At 41.3% G+C, this 18,098-nt stretch overlaps 1 protein-coding gene and 1 non-coding gene across 6 annotated transcripts; both read right to left on the reverse strand.

Moving 5' to 3' along the window:
* Positions 1-3,815: 3,815 nt before the first annotated feature.
* Positions 3,816-18,014, reverse strand: NOA1 (nitric oxide associated 1). Of its 5 annotated transcripts, XM_036257740.1 has the most exons (8): positions 17,665-18,014; positions 16,426-17,502; positions 15,402-15,566; positions 14,335-14,537; positions 11,264-11,395; positions 9,748-9,864; positions 5,799-5,919; positions 4,603-4,983 (listed from the first exon to the last, which is right to left on the reverse strand). In XM_036257740.1, exons 2-8 carry the CDS (start codon positions 17,366-17,368, stop codon positions 4,775-4,777), a joined length of 1,890 nt encoding a protein of 629 aa, XP_036113633.1. In that variant the 5' UTR covers positions 17,369-17,502; positions 17,665-18,014; the 3' UTR covers positions 4,603-4,774. The 5 variants fall into 5 exon arrangements, with proteins under 5 accessions (XP_036113606.1, XP_036113617.1, XP_036113627.1 ...); XM_036257713.1 differs by lacking the exons at positions 4,603-4,983; positions 17,665-18,014 and adding an exon at positions 3,816-3,938 and having other exon boundaries at positions 16,426-17,587; XM_036257750.1 differs by lacking the exon at positions 17,665-18,014 and having other exon boundaries at positions 4,601-4,983; positions 16,426-17,596.
* Positions 5,018-5,181, reverse strand: LOC118622542. Its single transcript, XR_004958083.1, has one exon. It is a non-coding gene; the product is annotated as a U1 spliceosomal RNA (small nuclear RNA).
* Positions 18,015-18,098: the final 84 nt, after the last annotated feature.

The raw sequence follows: 18,098 nt of genomic DNA on the forward strand, positions 1-18,098 counted from the left end.
ATGACATGGAGGGACCTGGAGAGTATTATGCTAAGCAAAATAAGCCAGTCAGAAAAACAAGTACCATATGATCTCACTTATTTGTGGAGTATAATGAACAAAATAAGCTGATGATCAAAATAGATCCAGAGACATGAAAGTAGAGAACAGACTGACAAACCTCAGAAGGAAGGAGTAGGGTGGGGTGGGGTGGGAAGGGATAAATCAAAGAACGCATATGTGCATAACCAGTGAATACAGACAATAGTGTGGGGAAAGCAGATGGGAAGTGAGAGTGGGGAGAAGGGGATCAATGGGGGGAAAGAGGAACATCTGTAATACAACAATACAAATAAAAGAGTATTAAAAAATCAACTTCTTTTCTATGATAGTTTAGTGGTATAATTCTTCAGATGTTTGCATTCCCATTTCCTGTGTATGTTATTTATAGTTTTCTTAATTAGAACTGTGGGTATCTCCACCGATGCTGTGATCTGTCCGTGGTACTTGGCAAAGCTCACTAGCAATGTGAATAGATTCCCAGCCAGCCATGAAAACACAGTTCATTTTAAGCTGAGTTGGTAATACAGCATGGAAATCACACTGGGACGTTTGGGTAGCACTGGTAAAGTAAAACTGCAAGGATGCAGCAACACACACACATCCCTCCCTAGCTCTAAGAAATATTTTTTGGGTAGAATTCAAAGGAAGCGAGAAAGATAAGTGGCAGTTACACACAGTTAACACAGAAATTGTGTCATTACTTTTGAAGGTCTTCAAAGTGAGTTATCTTTCTTTTCTGAGATAACACGTTTCCCTCCTGAGGTTGAAAAGTTCTGGACTTTAGACTTGTGATGGGTTCTAGTACATAGAGGAGGTAAGTACTGTACAGTGGTGAAAAACAATGCTGCTGATGGGCTTGTTCTGTATTTTGATTATGGTGGTCATTAAATGAACCTATACAAATATTAACATCCATAGACCTGTATATCAAAAAGAAAATAAGTCAGTTTTACTGTATAATTTAAAAAAACTGACATGGATGCTGGAGCTAGACTGCTTGGGTTTATTTGAATCACAGCTCCATCACTTATTAGCTTTGTAGCCCTGGGCAAGTTACTTGTGCCTTTTCTGTAAATGCATGTAATAATACTTCCTGCATGGGGTTGTTGTAAGGATTCAGTTAATTTATGTAAAGCACTTCAAATAGTGCCTGGGTCAATATAAGAACTAGCTACTATTGTTATCAGAATGTAAAGGAATAATAAGATATATGGGTTATCATGATTATTGCAACCAAGAGTAGTCTGAAATACAACTAACGTGAGGTACTACTGCCTTTATGCAAGAAAGGAAGAAACTCTAGAAAAGTGTAAATGCTACAGGGGAAATTAAGTCTGCTCTGTTGCTGTTGTTCAGGGAAGACATAAACTAACTAATCAAACAAACAAAAAATCCCCTCATCTCCTAATTCATTCATACAAACACTGGAGTGCCTATTTTCCAGGGATTTACTGAAAAGTAAGAAATTATCTGTGCAGGCTTTTGCTTTCCAAATCACCTGATGATATGTTCTTTAGCACGTCTTTTTTTCATGGCCTGTTTCCTCACACTTACTGCAGCTATTGGCCTAAGGTACTGGCATGTCTGGGATTAAGCATCATACTTATTGCATCTACCAATGAGAATGTTAAGACCCAATACATTCTTCCAGTAGGTTGAATGTTCAGAAGGTAAATTCCGAGTTATCTGGGAAGTAAAAGGAAGCTTTGGAAAACAGGAACTGGAGGTTCAAGCTGTGGTTGTTTTAAGGATGAGCTAGACACACTTAGAAATATTCAGATCATGAAACTCCTTTACTAAATGAGGAAATAAGGATGCTCTTTGTCATGAATGTAAAAAGTGAGGAATAATTCCTATGTGATGTTAAAGTATTAATCTTGAACCATTCCCTTCCCACCACAGGGCATCAGTGGGGCAGACAACATGATGGAGAGACACTAAGAGCAGGCAGAGGTGCTATTTATTTGAGTCACAAGTCTGAAGTCTTGTTTTTAATGTTTAAGCATTACTCTTTGACAGTTGAGAGAAAACAATGCCCCTGGGAGAAGGAAAGCAGCCAAGACAAAATGGAACAGTCTGAGAAAGAATGGAAATGATTCTATTGCTCCATGAGGCAGAGCCAAGTGGGAGGGAAGCCAGTGTAAATGATCAGAGGCTGTCTACGAAACAGCTTGCTTCAGCGCTGGGTGCCTACTCAGTGAGGCAATGACAACTCTGACATGGCTGGCGCAGCTGACGCTCCAAGGTAGTTACCTGCAGGAAACTAGTCTTCATCTCCACTTTGCAAATGTCTGAGTGATCAAAAAACACAAGCACACAAGACTGCATCTGTACTCCACTTCTCCTTGGTGGTCATGGGAAGACTCTGGGGAACTACACAGTAAAGCCCTAGTGACTGGTATGGCTTGCCATTTATGGTGATTAAAAATACAAAATGTGTTAAACTTAACTTTGTCTCAGTAACTCTGGAAAAAATGGTGCTGTTTTAAAGGGGAAAAAAGGTGTAACTTAAAAATAAAACTTTGAGGTTAATATCACATAGAAGTTAGAAAGCCCTTCAACTGCACATATGTCTTTAGGTGTCATGAATACAAAAGTAGTGACATACTGAACACCACGAGGCTGCAGAGCCAAGTAAATGATCTAATATAAACTTGCTTAATTGTTTTCTAGCCACTAAGAACAACCTGTTCTGTGGAAGTGAGGCAGCTGTCCTGACACTTTGCTATTAATTTCTCCTCTTTACTAATTCCTGCAAGCTGTATAGCATAAACGATTAGTGATTCAAGGGACGTCTTTTAGTTAGATTAATGGATTAAGAAGTATCAGTGAACTGACTAGAGCTCAGACACCAACACAGTAACCAAACTTCCTTAAAGCAAAACCCACTGTGGAGCGGTTGAATAGGCCAGCAGTGATCTGGGCTGCATTAGGTTGGCAGAGTATGAAGTAAATTGATACCAGATCCTACCAGAAGTCCTCCACTGTCTAGGCAGGGAAGTATTTTTTTAGTGTGAGGTATCGGAAACACCCTTTCCTCCCTTTCCTGCTTTTTCAATGAGAATCATAAAAGGTTAGGACTGAGAAAAATCTGCCATTTCCTCACTTTATAGGTGAGCAAATGAAGAGCCGAAGAGATGAACTAATATAATTAGGGAAATTAAAACTTACTTGGTAAATTGCACTCACTATTTAAAACTCCTAGCAAAGCACCTTAGAACATTTTTAGATATGCATCAGTCAAGCTTCATGAAACAAAAACACTGCATTTTAGAGGTAGAAGAGACCTGGTAAGTTATGAAAGTTTAAAAATGGAATCTTTGTTAGTCAAGAGGCCTAAAAGCCTAGAGAGAAGGGAGCATGTTCTGCTTTCTAAAATATGTATTCAGAACTTATGAGAATAATCGCAGCATCAGTTTTTAGGTTCTGTATTTCTCTACAAATGCAAAGTTTAGCATATTTACTTCATTCTATCTAAACAGTCAGGCCTAAGCTCCAAACTATGAACAGTAGACAAAAATATAATGGCCACAATTTAACTTGTAAAATTAATGGTTTTCATTCTCTCCTTAATGAAAAACTAGAAATCAGCTATTAATTTGAACTTGGGAAGCTACTGCCCTCTAGAGGGTGTATGTGGAAAGGACCTACCTCCCCCAAGATGAGAGTGAGAGCAACAGTTGTTACAAGTTGCATCTTATTCTAAAAGGACTTAGTGAAAGGGGGCTAGAGGGTACACATTGGCAGAGAACATGAGACTATCAAGAAGTTTATGTTAAACCTGAGTCTACAGGAAATTTATGGATCTGACTGCATTTCAGTCCAGTTTATCACACTAGCATTTACCTCAACATCATAATCTGGGATTTGACTTGCCAATGGTTCATTGTCTTCAGCTAGGAAGAACAAAAGGTAAAAACTTTTGATTGATGTAATGCTATACAGTGCATACACATTTTAAAATGGTTAAATGCTCTGATAGTTGCAGAATAGACTATGGATCCTAGAAAGATATAACCTGAATTCTTCTGTAATTAAGATTTTCAGACATTTTAAACTCATGTAAGGTAAACTTCTGCTTTTTCTTCAGTGTCCATTTTTCCTTCTTCTCTTAAGTAATAGAAATCTGAAATGGTTCCTATTTCCCCTACATTTCCCAGCTTTCTTGTGGATAGGTATGGCCATGTGAATGTTGACCAATGGACAGGTGCAACTTCCAGGTTTTACCCCCTTCTCTTAAACAGGGAAGCTGCATGCTCTTCACCTCTACACCTCTTCCCCCTCCCTGGAAAAGGATGACCACTTGAGCAAACACCACAGACCTAGAGATGGAAGCCATGGAGTATTCCAGCAGCTGGATCCTTGGATGACTACCCAGTGCAGAGCCACCTACTCACTTCTATCTTATTTTGGAGAAACTGATTTCCTGCCACTTTTTCATATGCCAATTGCTAAGTTGTCCTCTCAGCTAGACTCCAAATAAGAAATAACATCTGGTCTCCATAAAAAAGAAAAAAAAAAATACTGAAAGAAACTTGAATGCAGCAGAATCCCCTTTTTAGGTATATCTGGGTCACACATACATACATACCCCCTACAAAAACAACAATTTGTATTTACAAACTCAAAAGATTACAGATACAAAAAACAGTTCTGAATAGTTCAAAAAGGGTGGGCATAGGGGAGCTTTATTATAGCTATACAGTTAACATCAGCATGAACAAGGTCAGCTTTATATTTTCATCTGTTTTTTCTTCTGCAGATTGTACACAAGGGAAGGAAGCTTCTTGGTTTTATAGGCCACACTTCTCTTGATGCGCTCTCCTTTGATGTTAACGATATATGGCAAGAGAGGGGGCCGGACTGTCAGCACTGTTCCTTGAGGTGTGTAGCCTCGGAGATGTAGTCTGTCTTTAAACTGAGGCGTTACTGCAACCCAACCTATGCAGGCATACAGCAGAACACAAAATGGTGTTAGCGACTATCTTTCCCCCTGCCCGCAACTACCACAAATTGTGCAGTCAGGTTTCCCACATTTGGGGAAATCGCAGGGGTCAGCTCATCCGGAGTGCATTGGCCAAGCCTCGCCCTGGGAAAACCACCTTCGTGATCATGGCATCTCCCCTGCCAGGTAAGTATGTCAGTGACTATCTTATTGAAAACACTAACCCAAATCTTAAAGTAGAACATAAAGGAGGTTACTGTTCTCTTTCACTCTATTTTTTAAAAAAGCATACTATACATTTGTGAAAAGATAAAAATTGATTTCAGAGTAGGTTGCGTTTTATGAATAAACTAGAAATACTCACCTTATGTTACTAGGCACACTTCTATAAAAATATAAAATACTTACCTTCTGTTACTAGGCATACTTCTATAAAAATATAAAATACTTACCTTCTGTTACTAGGCATACTTCTATAAAAATATAAAAAGGCTACTTTATTCATCTTTTTAAAAAGTGCCTTGTGTGCCCTGGCCAGTTTGGCTCAGAGGTTAGAGCGTCAGCCCTCAGACCAAAAAGTCATGGGTTTGATTCTGGTCAAGGGCATGTACCTTGGTGCGGTTCAGTCCCCAGCCCTGGTCGGGGTCATGCAGGAGGCAACCAATTGATGTCTCTCTCTCACATTGATGTTTCTTTCTCTCTCTCTTTCCCTCCTTTCCACTCTATCTAAAAAAATCTTTGGGTGAGGATTAAAAAAATAATGATAATAAAAAAAAAATTTAAGAAAAGAAAGTGCCTGGTATAAAATTACCTGCAGAGGAGAACTTGATGTCAGCCACTGCTTCAGATTCCCCAGCTCCTTCTTCTAATGTAATGTCTTCAGCAACAAGAGGAGGAAATTCTGTCATTCGCTCTTTTCCACCTATTGGAACCTTCCATTAAGATAAAATGAACATGTTGGAAGTTCAAAAACAATTCCCCATAACTCTAATATTAAGTAAAGCACTGATAAGGTAATTCTGTACAGTGATCAAGAATAAAATCCTGCCCTGGCCGGCTTGGCTCAGCAGTTAAAGCATTGGCCTATGGACCAATGAGTCGTGGGTTCGATTTCAATCAAGGGCATGTACCTCGGTTGCAGTTCATCCCCGCTTGTGGGAAGCAACCAGTCGATGTGTCTCTCTCACATCAATGTTTCTCTTTCTCCCTCCCTCCCACTCTATCTGATGATAAACAGAAAAATATTCCTGGGTGAGGATTTTAAAAAATCCTGTTAAACATTAATGGTTGAAAAAAATCTCCAAATCACTTCTAGTCAAATGAAAAGCATAGGAAACCTACAGTTCCATGCCAAGGGCCACATGTGGGTGGTAACTTCCTGATATCAGAATCTTGCTTTATTAGTTTACACTGTTTTTACAGCTCTCCATAAAGCTTTACAAAGAGTCATGTTGGGCAGGCAATTAAGGCAACATCTTTCCAAATACCTTAGCTCTTAGAGGCCTGGCTGCCCACAAAGATTAATCCCTGACTCATGACAAGTCAAGGGTACATGTATCAGATTCAGTTTCTATGTTTACAGATGTTTCCATGAATTGGAAGTGACTGGTAATTTATGCATTAATAGATGTCTCTGTGATTAGCACTAGGGACACAAAGATAGATGTTACAGTATGGCCCTATCCCCTAAGAAGATCAGAAGGTGGAAATAACATGTAAACCAATTACAAGGTAAGAATGTGATGAGAGGCATATATTAAGTACTATGGTTGTGGAGGAAGAAGTAATGAATAGGTTTTGGTCAAGGTAAACATTAATGAAGAAGCAATATCTGAGCAGTATTTTGAGAAATAGGTCAAAGTTACCCAGTGGAAATTTAAAGTGTTGGTTAGCATCATGTATAGACACAAAAACGGGAAAAAGGAGAGGTTCAGGAACTGTAGTTTAACTGTCTAGATTATGTTGTATGTGTGTGTATTAGTGATGAGGCCATCAGTTCAAACTTCTCTCAGTAATGTGGAACTACCAAGGGGTTATAAGGAGGAAAGAGAACAGAAATAAAGAATTAAAAAACCCCCCAAAAAACAAAATCCCTGATACTGTGACCTGCTTTGCATTTGGGGAAGATCTCTCTAGTGCAGGACTTCTCAACCCTCAGTACTACTGACATTCTGGGCTAAATAACTGTTGGGGGAGTGGGGAAGCTCTCCTGTGCAGTATAGGGTTTTTAGCAGCATCTTTGGCTTCTACTTGGCACCTACCAAGTTGTGAAAACCAAAAATGTCTCCAGGTAGTGCCGAATATTCTCTGGGGGAAAAGTCAATGCTGGTTGAGAACCACTGCTTTTGTGATGGGGAGGTATATTTGGGGTGGGGGTGGAAGGAGGGCAGTTAAAACTGAAAGCCGAGAAAATATTTAAGGATCTCGAAAACAGATTACAGCTTGAACTCCAAGGCTGGATTTAGAGAGAAACCGTTTGTGTCACACAGGGAGAGAAGACCGGGATTGCTGCTTCAGAAAGTATCAGTGATGTACATTCTGAAAACTGCACAGATGCATGGGGTAGAACAATACAGAGTTCATGTTTCTGAAAGTCATGTCACACAAACTAAGGAAGTTTTATTTCCTGCAAGTCTCAGGCTGCACTTCAACTTATTATTTTATCTAAAAAGTGAACAAATATGTAGAAGTAAAGCTTCTGTTGCAGAAAAAGCAACAGACTCTATATTGCCAATTGTCTTATGTGCTCACTCAGCAAATCCTACAAAAGTCTCTGGAATATTAACTTTAGGGCAGTTATTTCAATAAATTTTTAATAATAATTTTTCTTTATTGATTTTTAGAGAGAGGGAGAGGGAGAGAGATAGAGACATCGATGAGAGAGAACATTGATTGGCTGCCTCCTGCATGGCCCCCACTAGGGATCAGGCCCACAACCTGGGCACGCATCCCGACCAGGAATCGAACCAGCAACCTCCTGGTACATGGGTCAACGCTCCACACCAGCCAGGCTCAATGGATTTTTTAACAAATTGATTTGAGAGAGAAAGAGAGGGAAAGAGAGATGGAAACATTGATTTGTTGTCCTACTTAATTTATGCATTCACCGGTTGATTCTTGTTTATGTCCTGACTAGGGATCGAACCCACAACTTTGGCATGTGGGAAGGATGCTCTGACCATCTGAGCTACCCAGCCAGCAGCTTTAATTTCAGTCTGGCTTTCTTAGGAAATCCAGAGAGAAGTATTTGTAAGTCAAGCCAGGTTTGTTTTTATCATCTTTGAAGGGCAGATGTATATTTTGTGGTTTTACTTACTTTTGGTTGCAAGAGCATTAATTAATGCTAAATTACCTCTGCATTGAATGCACCTGGTGTTTTTGCAACAGTTATGTTCTATCACCACCACCACCACCACCACCACCACGACACTTCCCTGGCACTTGGAACAGTGCCCCGGAACTTAATCCTCTCCAGACCTCGACCTCGTGATGTAGGTTCAACACAGAGAGGTAAAGGAAACTTGCCTAAAGTCACACAGCTTTGTTAAGTGGTAGATCAGAGTGGAAATTGATTCCAGTCTACCTCCAGTGATCTTAACTATTATATAATACTCACTAGCTAACAATGTCTACAGCGCATCTTGTTAAGAAGTTGAAAACAGTACCCACTCAGTCTTTGGTGAATTGATAAGAACAATTTCAGTGGCACAGTAAGAGCCAAACTAGATGGAACATAAGAAACAGGAGCAACCTTGATTGTAAAGAGAAGGAATAAATAGGACACTGAGTTTTTTTTTTAAAGATGAGAGAAATCTTAACATATTCACAGGTTGAAGGAAGGAGCTAGTAGAGCCGTAGAGAAGAGGTGAGATAATCTGTAAGTGGGATTAAGAAGCTGGGAGGAGAGTTTCTCCACCTAGACCAGGCCTCTGAACCTTGGCAGTGCTGACCCTTTGGACCAGATAACTCTGTGTTGTGAGGGGCTGTCCTGTGCATCCACTAGATGCCAGTAGCATCTCCCAGTTGTGAGAAAATCTGTAGCTTCTCCTCACTATTATCCAACACAACTTTTTTTTTTAAATGTGAAATATCTCTCTCCCTGGCTGCCAAGGGGACATGTGAGTTTTCTTCTCTCTCTTTTTTTTATCCTCACCTGAGGACATTTTTCCATTTTCTGTTCAGATACAGTGGGAGGGAGAGAGAGGAAGAGAAAGAGAGAGAAACATCGACGTGAAAGGGACACATCGAGTGGCTGCCATCTGCACAACCCAACCAGGGCCGAGGACAAACTGTAACTGAGGTACGCGCCCTTAGCGGGAATCAAACCCAGGTCTCTCCGGATCACAGGCCGACGCTCTAACCACTGAGCCAAACTGGCCAGGGCTCCAAAACAACTTTCTGCAACAAAGTGACTGCCGGGCAGTTGAAAGGTGGCTAGTACAACACAAGAACTAAAACTAAAATTTTATTTAATTTTAATTGACTTATATTTAAATAGCCACATGTGGCTACCATTTTGGACAGTATTGTCTAGAGAAAGCATAGCTCTGTAGGTATTCTTGGATCAGTCCAACATCCCTTTTCTTATAAGGCCCACCTCACTCTACAGCCAAATCCTCAAGGAGAACAAGGTGAGGGGAGAGCTGGCTGATGGTATAACAAAGACTGTTCTGTCTAACAAAGGCTTTTTTAGCAGGGCTGTGGGACTGTCACCGTGTAAGTTAACCTCACCATGCAATCATCAAAGCGCGTCACCTCACCTTGAATAATGTATGACCTGCATGCTTCTGATATATATCATCTGCCTTGTCCAAAGAGGTAACATGCACAGGAAGGAAGTTAGAAGCCACAACTGTAAACCAGGCTGACTGACTTCCCTTAAGAAAGAAAGAAGTTATTTTACACAATGAAAAACCAGCACAAGGAACAATTTAAAAAATATCAAGCTCCCTTGTAAGTAGTGGTACGGCAGCTATAATTAACCTGTATTAATGTAAGGGCACAATATGGCAGAAACAGTGTGTTTCAATAATTTATGTAAAACTATGATTCCTTCTATAGGTTTATTGATAGCCTTTAAAAAAAAGATACTTAAAAAACTTTTTTTTTCTTTATTGATTTTAGAGGGAGAAGAAGGGAGAGGTGGAGAGAAACATCGAAGAGAGAGAACATTGATTGGCTACCTCCTGCATGACCCTCATTGGGAATTAGGCCCACAACCTGGGCATGTGCCCTGAACAGGAATCAAACTGGCAACCCCTTGGTGCATGGGTTGATACTCAACCACTGAGCCACACTGGCTGGGCAAGAAATGATCCTTTAAAACAAAAGAAAATACTGTCTGCTTCACCTGTCCCTGTGTAAAGTTAGGTTTAAAAAAGTAACTTTCTGTGATCTTTAAAGAAATATATTAGGATTTTTTTTTAAGTGTGTAATGCTAAATTTCCAACAAATTATGAACAAACACCAAACACAAGAAAAGTGCTGAAGCCATGGCCCGCGAGTTGCAAAAGTGTTGTTGGACACTTCTATGTTTCATTTATCTTTTTCTCCTCACTTTGGCAAGATTTAAAATTTATAGATACTCTAAAATCCCCAGAATGATGCTACGTAACTGAATACCAAACAAAAACCACATATATAAAAGCATACATAACCTGGGATATAAAGAAGTGTGGATTTATTTAATGCATACTAATCCTGTACTTAAAGGTTTGACCAATGATGTCCCTGGAAAACAATACCACAGGATAGGGGCAGTATCTTTTCTTGATGTCTAGCAGTATGGGGCACTGAACATCCTATTGAAGATATAGTTTTAAGCCCTATTACTGTATCTTCCCCCCATTAATTTTCCCCAAGTTTTTATAATGGGCATTAAAAAACAAAGAAAAAGGGACTGGTAAATCAGTGCCTCATATAGTCATGACCTAGATGTCAGCATTTTGCCAGTCTTGTTCATAAATCTGCTTCCTTAAAATAAAGCCCAGTACTAAGTCATTTAAAAAATGGTATAGAGCCCTGGCCGGTTTGGCTCGGCGGTTAGAGTGTCGGCCTGCGGTCCAGAGAGACCCAGGTTTGGTTCCTGCTAAGGGCATGTACCTTGGTTGCAGTTTGTCCCCAGCCCTGGTTGGGTTGTGCGGGTGGCAGCCACTCGATATGTCCCTTTCACATCGATGTTTCTTTCTCTCTCTCTCCCTCCCCACTCTATCTGAATGAAAAATGTCCTCGGGTGAGGATTAAAAAAAAAAAAAAAATGGTATAGACTTCCCTTACCTGCAGAAAATCTATACGGCCGATGGCACCCAAAAATAGAACCATTCCAGGTTTAAGCACAAAAGTTCTTGGAACAATGGAATGTGTTGGCAGGACAATATTTACTTCTTTTTCTGTTAAAAGATTTAAAATCTGTGAAGGAAAGGGTAGATTTTTTAAAGAGAATTACTTTTATTGAAGATATTTGATTTACTTATAAGATAAAAAGTGACGAAAAAATATTTCAGACTTCACAATAAACCAAAGTATGTCAGAATTTGCTGCACATAAAATTTATGCACTTTTTTCTGTCATAAATAAATTTATGAATGTTTCCATTGTTGTCTCACAACTTAATCCTGAATAATGATAAAATAAATTTATGAGACTTTCTTTCTTATGTCAGTAGCATCCTCCTAAGGTCAAAATTGGCAAGAATGGCAAACATTGATTATTTGATTCCAAGACAGAAAATACGTTCTCACCATTGAGGATTCTAGGGAGCAGCAGTTTTCAGTTAAAGGTTAAGGCCGTGAGCTATCTCATGTCCTACTGGCAAGTATGCATACATTAAATGCAAAATGGTCACAGCATTCTAGGAGCAGGTAAGGAGCTTGAACTCCTGTTAAAATTATGGTCTTTAGTTTCCTTACTTTCCCCAAATACTCAGAAAAAAGTGAGAGAAAGCTATGAATCCTCTAGCTTGAAAGGCTGAAAAGTTCCTTAATAGATTACAAAAAATAAAAAAAAGGAAAACCAGAAAGTACAAGATTCTGGTAAGGATTAAGGAATTGAAATCTGATTCTTTTTAAAAAATAGAGAAGGTAAAAAAATGGAAAAAAGCCCTGGCTAGTTTGGCTTGGCGGTTAGAGTGTCAGCCCTAGAGTCCCGGGTTCAGTTCCTGCTAAGGGCACGTACCTTGGTTGCAGTTTGTCCCTGGCCCTGGCTAGGGTCCTATGGGTGGCAACCAGTTGATATGTCTCTCTCATGTCGATGTTTCTCTCTCTCTTCCTCCCTTTTTCCCTCCTGCTCTATCTGAAGATAAATGCAAAAATATTCTTGGGTGAGGATTTAAAAAAAAAGAAAAATAATAAGGAAATATGGTATGGCTCAGTTGGTTGGACCATAATCCCATACACCAAAAGGTAGCAGGTTCGATCCTGGTCAGGGTGTGTGTGGGAGGAAACTGATAGATGTTTCTCTCACATAGATGTCTTTCTCTCTCTCTGAAAAAAAAAAAAAAAAAAAAAATGATACCTAGAGAGGTTCACAAGAAAATACAAAAGGGGGCTGCAAGTCGTTTTCCCCAGCATTTGTGTTTGAAAAAGCATAATTAAAGGCCACCTGCAGCAAATAAACCTTTTAACATTTTTTAGACCCTGATACTTGCATTTCACAACAGAGTTCCTTGGTTCCATTTGGGAAACACTGATTTAAGGCATCAAATAAATATATCAATAAACTGACACTAGATGCAAACCACCTGAAAGACACTTTATATTCTCAGTCTTATTCTGCTGACTGGAATATTTAGCAAATTCTTGTCTTTCTCACTATTTGACAAGAGGGTATATAAGACTAAAGTAACTGCTATCCCTGACCTGAGTCTAAAAGGGAAAAATGAGTTGAAGTTAAAGTGATAGAAGAGGACACAAGCAATTATTGTAGAAGGGGAAAAAAGTTAAAAAATCCATATGATTCTATGATATGGGTCACCAAATAGAATACACTTCTGAGAATGACACTCTAAGTAATCCCAATGAGGCAAAGGAAGGAAAAGGACCTAAGAAAGAAATGTTGTTTCACAGGGAGATAGAGATAATTAGGTGAATTAGAAACTGGTCAGTAACCAGATTCAGAGGAAGCTGATTAATGGATCTGCAATAAGGTTGTATCCTGGATGCATACTTGAGTCAATGAATGAATGACCTGGATGATGATCAAAACTGCAAATAAAAAGTTGTGAGATTTAGTAAGTATGTAGGATACAGGCTGAATTTAATTAGATAGAATCAAAGCTATCCAAGAGATACTGCAACTGAATTAAGATGTACAAGGGCAAAACAGGTAGAGTTAATCCTATTCTAAGTTATGCTGAAATTTCTTATACAAGAAATTCAGTCCTTAGTGTCATACTCTAAGAACAAAAAAAATTAGAAAACATTTTGAAAGGGGTCTGGGTTGATGAACAACTTACCTCTCAGAAAGAACATATGTAGAAAATAAGGACAAATAATCTGGATTATGTCAGCATAGCAAGTACTCAATGTTTGCTGGATGAACTAATAAAAGAAAAGGGTGGAGTGAAGCCTGGTGGTGTGGCTCAGTGGATTGAGAAGTCTCAGTTCAATTCCCAGTCAGGGCACACACCCGGTTGCAGGCTTGATCTCCAGTAGGGGGTGTGCAAGAGGCAGCTGACAGATGTGTCTCTCTCACATTGATGTTTCTATCTCTCCCTTCCTCTCAAAAAAAAAAAAAAAAAAATCAATTAAAAAAATATTTAAAAAAAGGGTGTAGAGTGAGGAAGAGATAGAACAATAGGACATAATACTTTAAAGTATTTCAAAGTCCAGCAAGGGAAATAGGCATTACATTTGTTCCACACAGCTTTGAGGAACAATGGATACAAGTTACAAGGAGACTGTTCAGCTAATACAAAGAGCAGGTCAAAACCAGTTACTTTGGGAGGTAAGGTGACATTGCTTCAGCAGATGAGGAGCCAGTCCCTCTTTACTACAATTCAAGCTGGATACCCTTTGATGGATATGCTATAGAGGGACTTGAAGAACGGAACAGGTGGCTGCACGGTGGTAATATTTGATTTCTTCCAACCTCAAAGTCTACGATTCTGTAAATGTCTCCCTAACTAAGGTAACAAGCACAATAGCACAAGTAGGGTATCCGCAGTGAAGCCCAACACATGAAATATAGAACTTGGTGTCATATAAATTCATCCCTGAACCACTTCTATGAGTGAATCAGAATTTAGTTTATAATGAAAGCATACTTCCTTTCCTGTGTTCTAACATGTAAGATGGTACAGTACTCATGTAGTTGAAAGTTAATGCTTCTAAAACACATCAAATACATACACAATTTTCCTTTGAAATTCCAGGAGTGTCATAAAACCAGTGGGCATCTTTCACATCTTGTGGGGTCAGTTCTACTTGTTTGGTGGATTTATCTGCAACCATAACTGGTTCATTTTCCATGTCAAAGGCAAGTGAATCAGCATCAAACTCAAAGGCAGCTTTATTCTTCTGTTCTGAATACAAGAATGTTCTTCCAACTCTTCCTAGAACAAGTTATATTGAAGTTATTAGTTACTCTTTGGAAGCCTCTGACTCCAGACAGATAATTAGGTTTGTGTCAAAAAAGTTATTAAAACTATGAGCTATGAAAGTGAAACTACAATGACACATAGCTTTGGTTTTTAAATTTTAATTGATTTTTTTTTAGAGAAAGAGAAAGGGGGAGAGAGAGAGAGATAGAAACACCAATGGGAGAGAGAAACATGGACCAGCTGCCTCCTGCATGCCCCCATACCGGGAATCAAGCCCACAACCCAGGCATGTGCCCTGACCAGGAATCGAACCGGGACCTCTCAGTCCACTGGATGATGCTTAATCCACAAGCTACACCAGCCAGGCATAGCTTTGGTTTTTTAAAAAAGGCAGCGGGAGCCAGTCTCTTGCAATGATCAAGCATATGGCTGGCTGTGTACACTGGGTGTAGGGGAACTGTTGGAAATCAAACTGTTTTTAGCAAATGAAGGTTGAAAAGAGAAGCCAAGGAAAGGGGGCCATCTAATTTAAAGCTGCTGCATGTACAGGAGGCAACAACCTGTACTGGTCTGCAAGAAGGGGGGCTGTATCTTAGTGGAAATGCTTTTACTACTGACAATGGGTAGGTGGGCAGTTACTATATAACTCCTTTCCTGGATTTCTCTAAGTATCTACTGCCTCAATTTTCTCAGCATAGTAAATTCTGGGTTTCCAAACAGTGGCCTTGCCTCTAAAGAGCCTTGATGTTCCAGAATGAGGAAAGTAGTCTCTCCCCACAAAAACTGGCTAGCCCCAGCTGTATTTCAGGTTGCTCAAAAAAAAAAAAAATTTCAGCATAGACCCCCCACAAGAGTTTTCCTGTAGAAGATGCTTACCCACTACATAACCATGCTTTTTTAAGAGATTAAGTTGATTTTGTTCTAGCTGACTAAGATCTTCTTCAGCTTCAGTTGCATATTTTTTCAGTCTTTTTTGCCTTTCAAACATTCTGTAAGGAGTTGGGTTGCAAATAGGAAACTTCAGAAGGTTTAATGTAGTACCTGAAACACCAAAGAATATATTTTAATAACATTTTACAAGGGAATAAGAGGAGGGAAATTAATATTTTACAGTTTTGGGTACAGTGATTTATTTCACATAACCTTCATGACAAACCTTTACAAAACTATTGTTACTTTACAGATGAGGAATAGGTTCAGAGACTGGATATGAATCCCAAATCTGCAGGTCTAATTTCTTTTAATTTTCACCATACTACCATCCTATATAAAAGCACTTCTGTGTATAATTCAACCAAAGTCCAGGACAGGGAAAGAGCAGCTTATGAAATAAATACTGGTTTCAAAGAAACAAGTAAGGCAGTTAGTTTTGCGAAATGTTAAATATAAACAGGGTCATAGAAGGACACATTTTGCAATTACAGAAGTTTCTTAAAGCCACAAAATTAACATTTTTTTCTCAATTAAGCTACACATCATACTATGTTAGTGAATTATTCAAACGTTAAATGTGTATAGAATACTGATTACATGAATAAACTCAAGACAGTGGAGGTAGGTCTAGAAAGTCAAAGGACTCTCCAGGAAAACATACAAAGTAAAGCTACAAGGGGAAACCCTCCAAGAGAACAGGAACTTTGTTTTGCTGCCTGGTTTATCTCCAGTGCCTAGAACGATGACTGCACCCTAGAAGTGCTCCATAAATATTTCTGTTAGAAAATTACTAGAACTACTAAATTTCCAAGCACTAAGCTGACACAAAAGAGAGGTGTGACACACACACACACACACACACACACACACACACACGGAAGAGATTGTCAAAGGGAAGCTCCAGACAGTTCCTGGTGGACATTAAGCATCTCAGAAAACAAAGCGGGGCGGAACTCTTAAAGCTCACCAGGCCAGGGGGAGATGGTGGCTCGGTCGACAGCCTCAGCGCCCTTGGCGGTGCAGTAATCTGACTCCAGGAGTGTGTTGAAGAGAGTGGACTTGCCAGCGTTGGTGGAGCCAACTAGATAGACGTCGCCGCGGTAGCGCCAGGAGCGCTGAAGCTCGGAGATGAGCTCCTCCACCCCATAGCCAGTCTTGGCGCTGATAAGCCGCACGTCCCTAAGTACAGGACGGGACCTGGCGGAAGGATTCGAATTCTCTTCCCCATCAGGTGGCCCACCCCCGCCGGGGTGCAGTGGCCCTCGGTGGCCAGGGGCCCACAGGAGCCCGGCGCGGGCACAGTCGTCCCACAGACGCTCCCGGAGCCGCTGCAGGTAGCCGGGAGCGTCCTGGGGAAGCAGGTCCACCTTGTTACCCAGCACGATCAGCTGCTTGGGGCCTACCAGCGCGGGCAGGTCGGGCAGCAGGGCGTCGGGCAGATCAAGCAAGTCCACCATGTAGAGCACCAGCGCGGGCCCGGGCTGCCTCAGTGCAGCGCTCACCAACTCTAGGTACTGCTCGCGGCTCAGCTGCAGGCGCAGCGCGCGCCGGTGGTGCACCAGTAGCCAGCAGCGCTGGCACACGGTCCGCGCCAGCCCGCCGGCCGCCGCCGCGCTGAGGAACTTCTCGCTGGGCAGGTAGCCGGGCACGCCAGGGTCCTGGCAGTGCAGCTCCGCTCCGCAGCCGGAGCAGTTCAGGCCACTCGGCGGCACCGTCGGGTCCGGGTGCCCCACGACCCGGTGCACCCGGAGGCTGGTCCGTAGCTTCTGCTGCCGCCGCTCCTCCCGCAGCTGTTGCTTCTGCCGTTCCTCCTCCTCCTGACGCTGCTGCAGGTCCCGCAGCTGCTCTTCGAGGGTCGGCGCAGGCTCCGGCTCCGCGACATATTCAGGGAACAGAAAACACTCCTCCATGTCATCCCTTCCTTCGTAACCCCCAGTCGCCGTCGGCCCACGAGGAAGCCCACGTCCCCGGCCTGATGGGTGCTGGGAGGAGGTGGCGGCCGCGCATCTTCTCTCGAGGAGCGGTTTCTGGAGGCCACAGCTCGCTACGGTGGGAGATGATCCCCGAAATAAGGGACATAGTAATTTACGGGTCAGGCGTGCGGGTAACATGGGGAACCTGGCTCCGGGCAAAGGGGCGGAGCCACGTGCGCGCACGCCACTGGGGCCGGGGATGCGCGCTGAACCGACTAAAGCCCCGGACTTACCTAAGAGCTGTCATTCGTCAGCCGTCACTCTTCGGCTCCTCCTCCCGCGTCTAATTCCGTAAATTCTCGCGATGAAGGCTCGGCGGCTCAAAAACCGGTTTAAAGGTGCGACAAAAATACCTGGGATCTACACTGTGCTCGCTAGGCGGCCGAAGCTAGTGAGGATTTCGTCACCTTCAGGCGTTTTCAACGCACCATCGCTGGCACAGCCTGCCTTTACTCACATTTTAAAAGCATTGGGTTTTGGTTTTAAAATTGCAAAAATTAGAGCATTAAGTGCCGCGGACTTACAGTCCCAATTAAAACTTCTTATTAATATGCTTTGGCTTTCTTTTTTTTTTTAGATGTCATGATTTGTGTAACAACACTGAAAAACAAACAAAAACCTTCATTGGCTGGATCCGATCCTCAGACTGTAGTAGCGGCCCCCGCAA

This window comes from Molossus molossus, unplaced genomic scaffold (genome assembly GCF_014108415.1).
Source record: "Molossus molossus isolate mMolMol1 unplaced genomic scaffold, mMolMol1.p scaffold_m16_p_1, whole genome shotgun sequence".
NCBI classification, from domain to species: Eukaryota; Metazoa; Chordata; class Mammalia; order Chiroptera; family Molossidae; genus Molossus; species Molossus molossus.

Bases quoted from the DNA above. Each gene is read 5' to 3' on its own strand.
- NOA1 (XM_036257750.1), bottom strand. From the start codon at position 17,569: ATGTTACCCGCACGCCTGACCCGTAAATTACTATGTCCCTTATTTCGG. The intron at 15,567-16,425 runs GTGAGCTTTAAG...TTGGTGTTTCAG, and splicing joins CACCATCTCCCCCTGGCCTG to GTACTACATTAAACCTTCTG. The intron at 11,396-14,334 runs GTATGTATTTGA...TTTCCTTCACAG, and splicing joins GAATTTCAAAGGAAAATTGT to ATTTTAAATCTTTTAACAGA.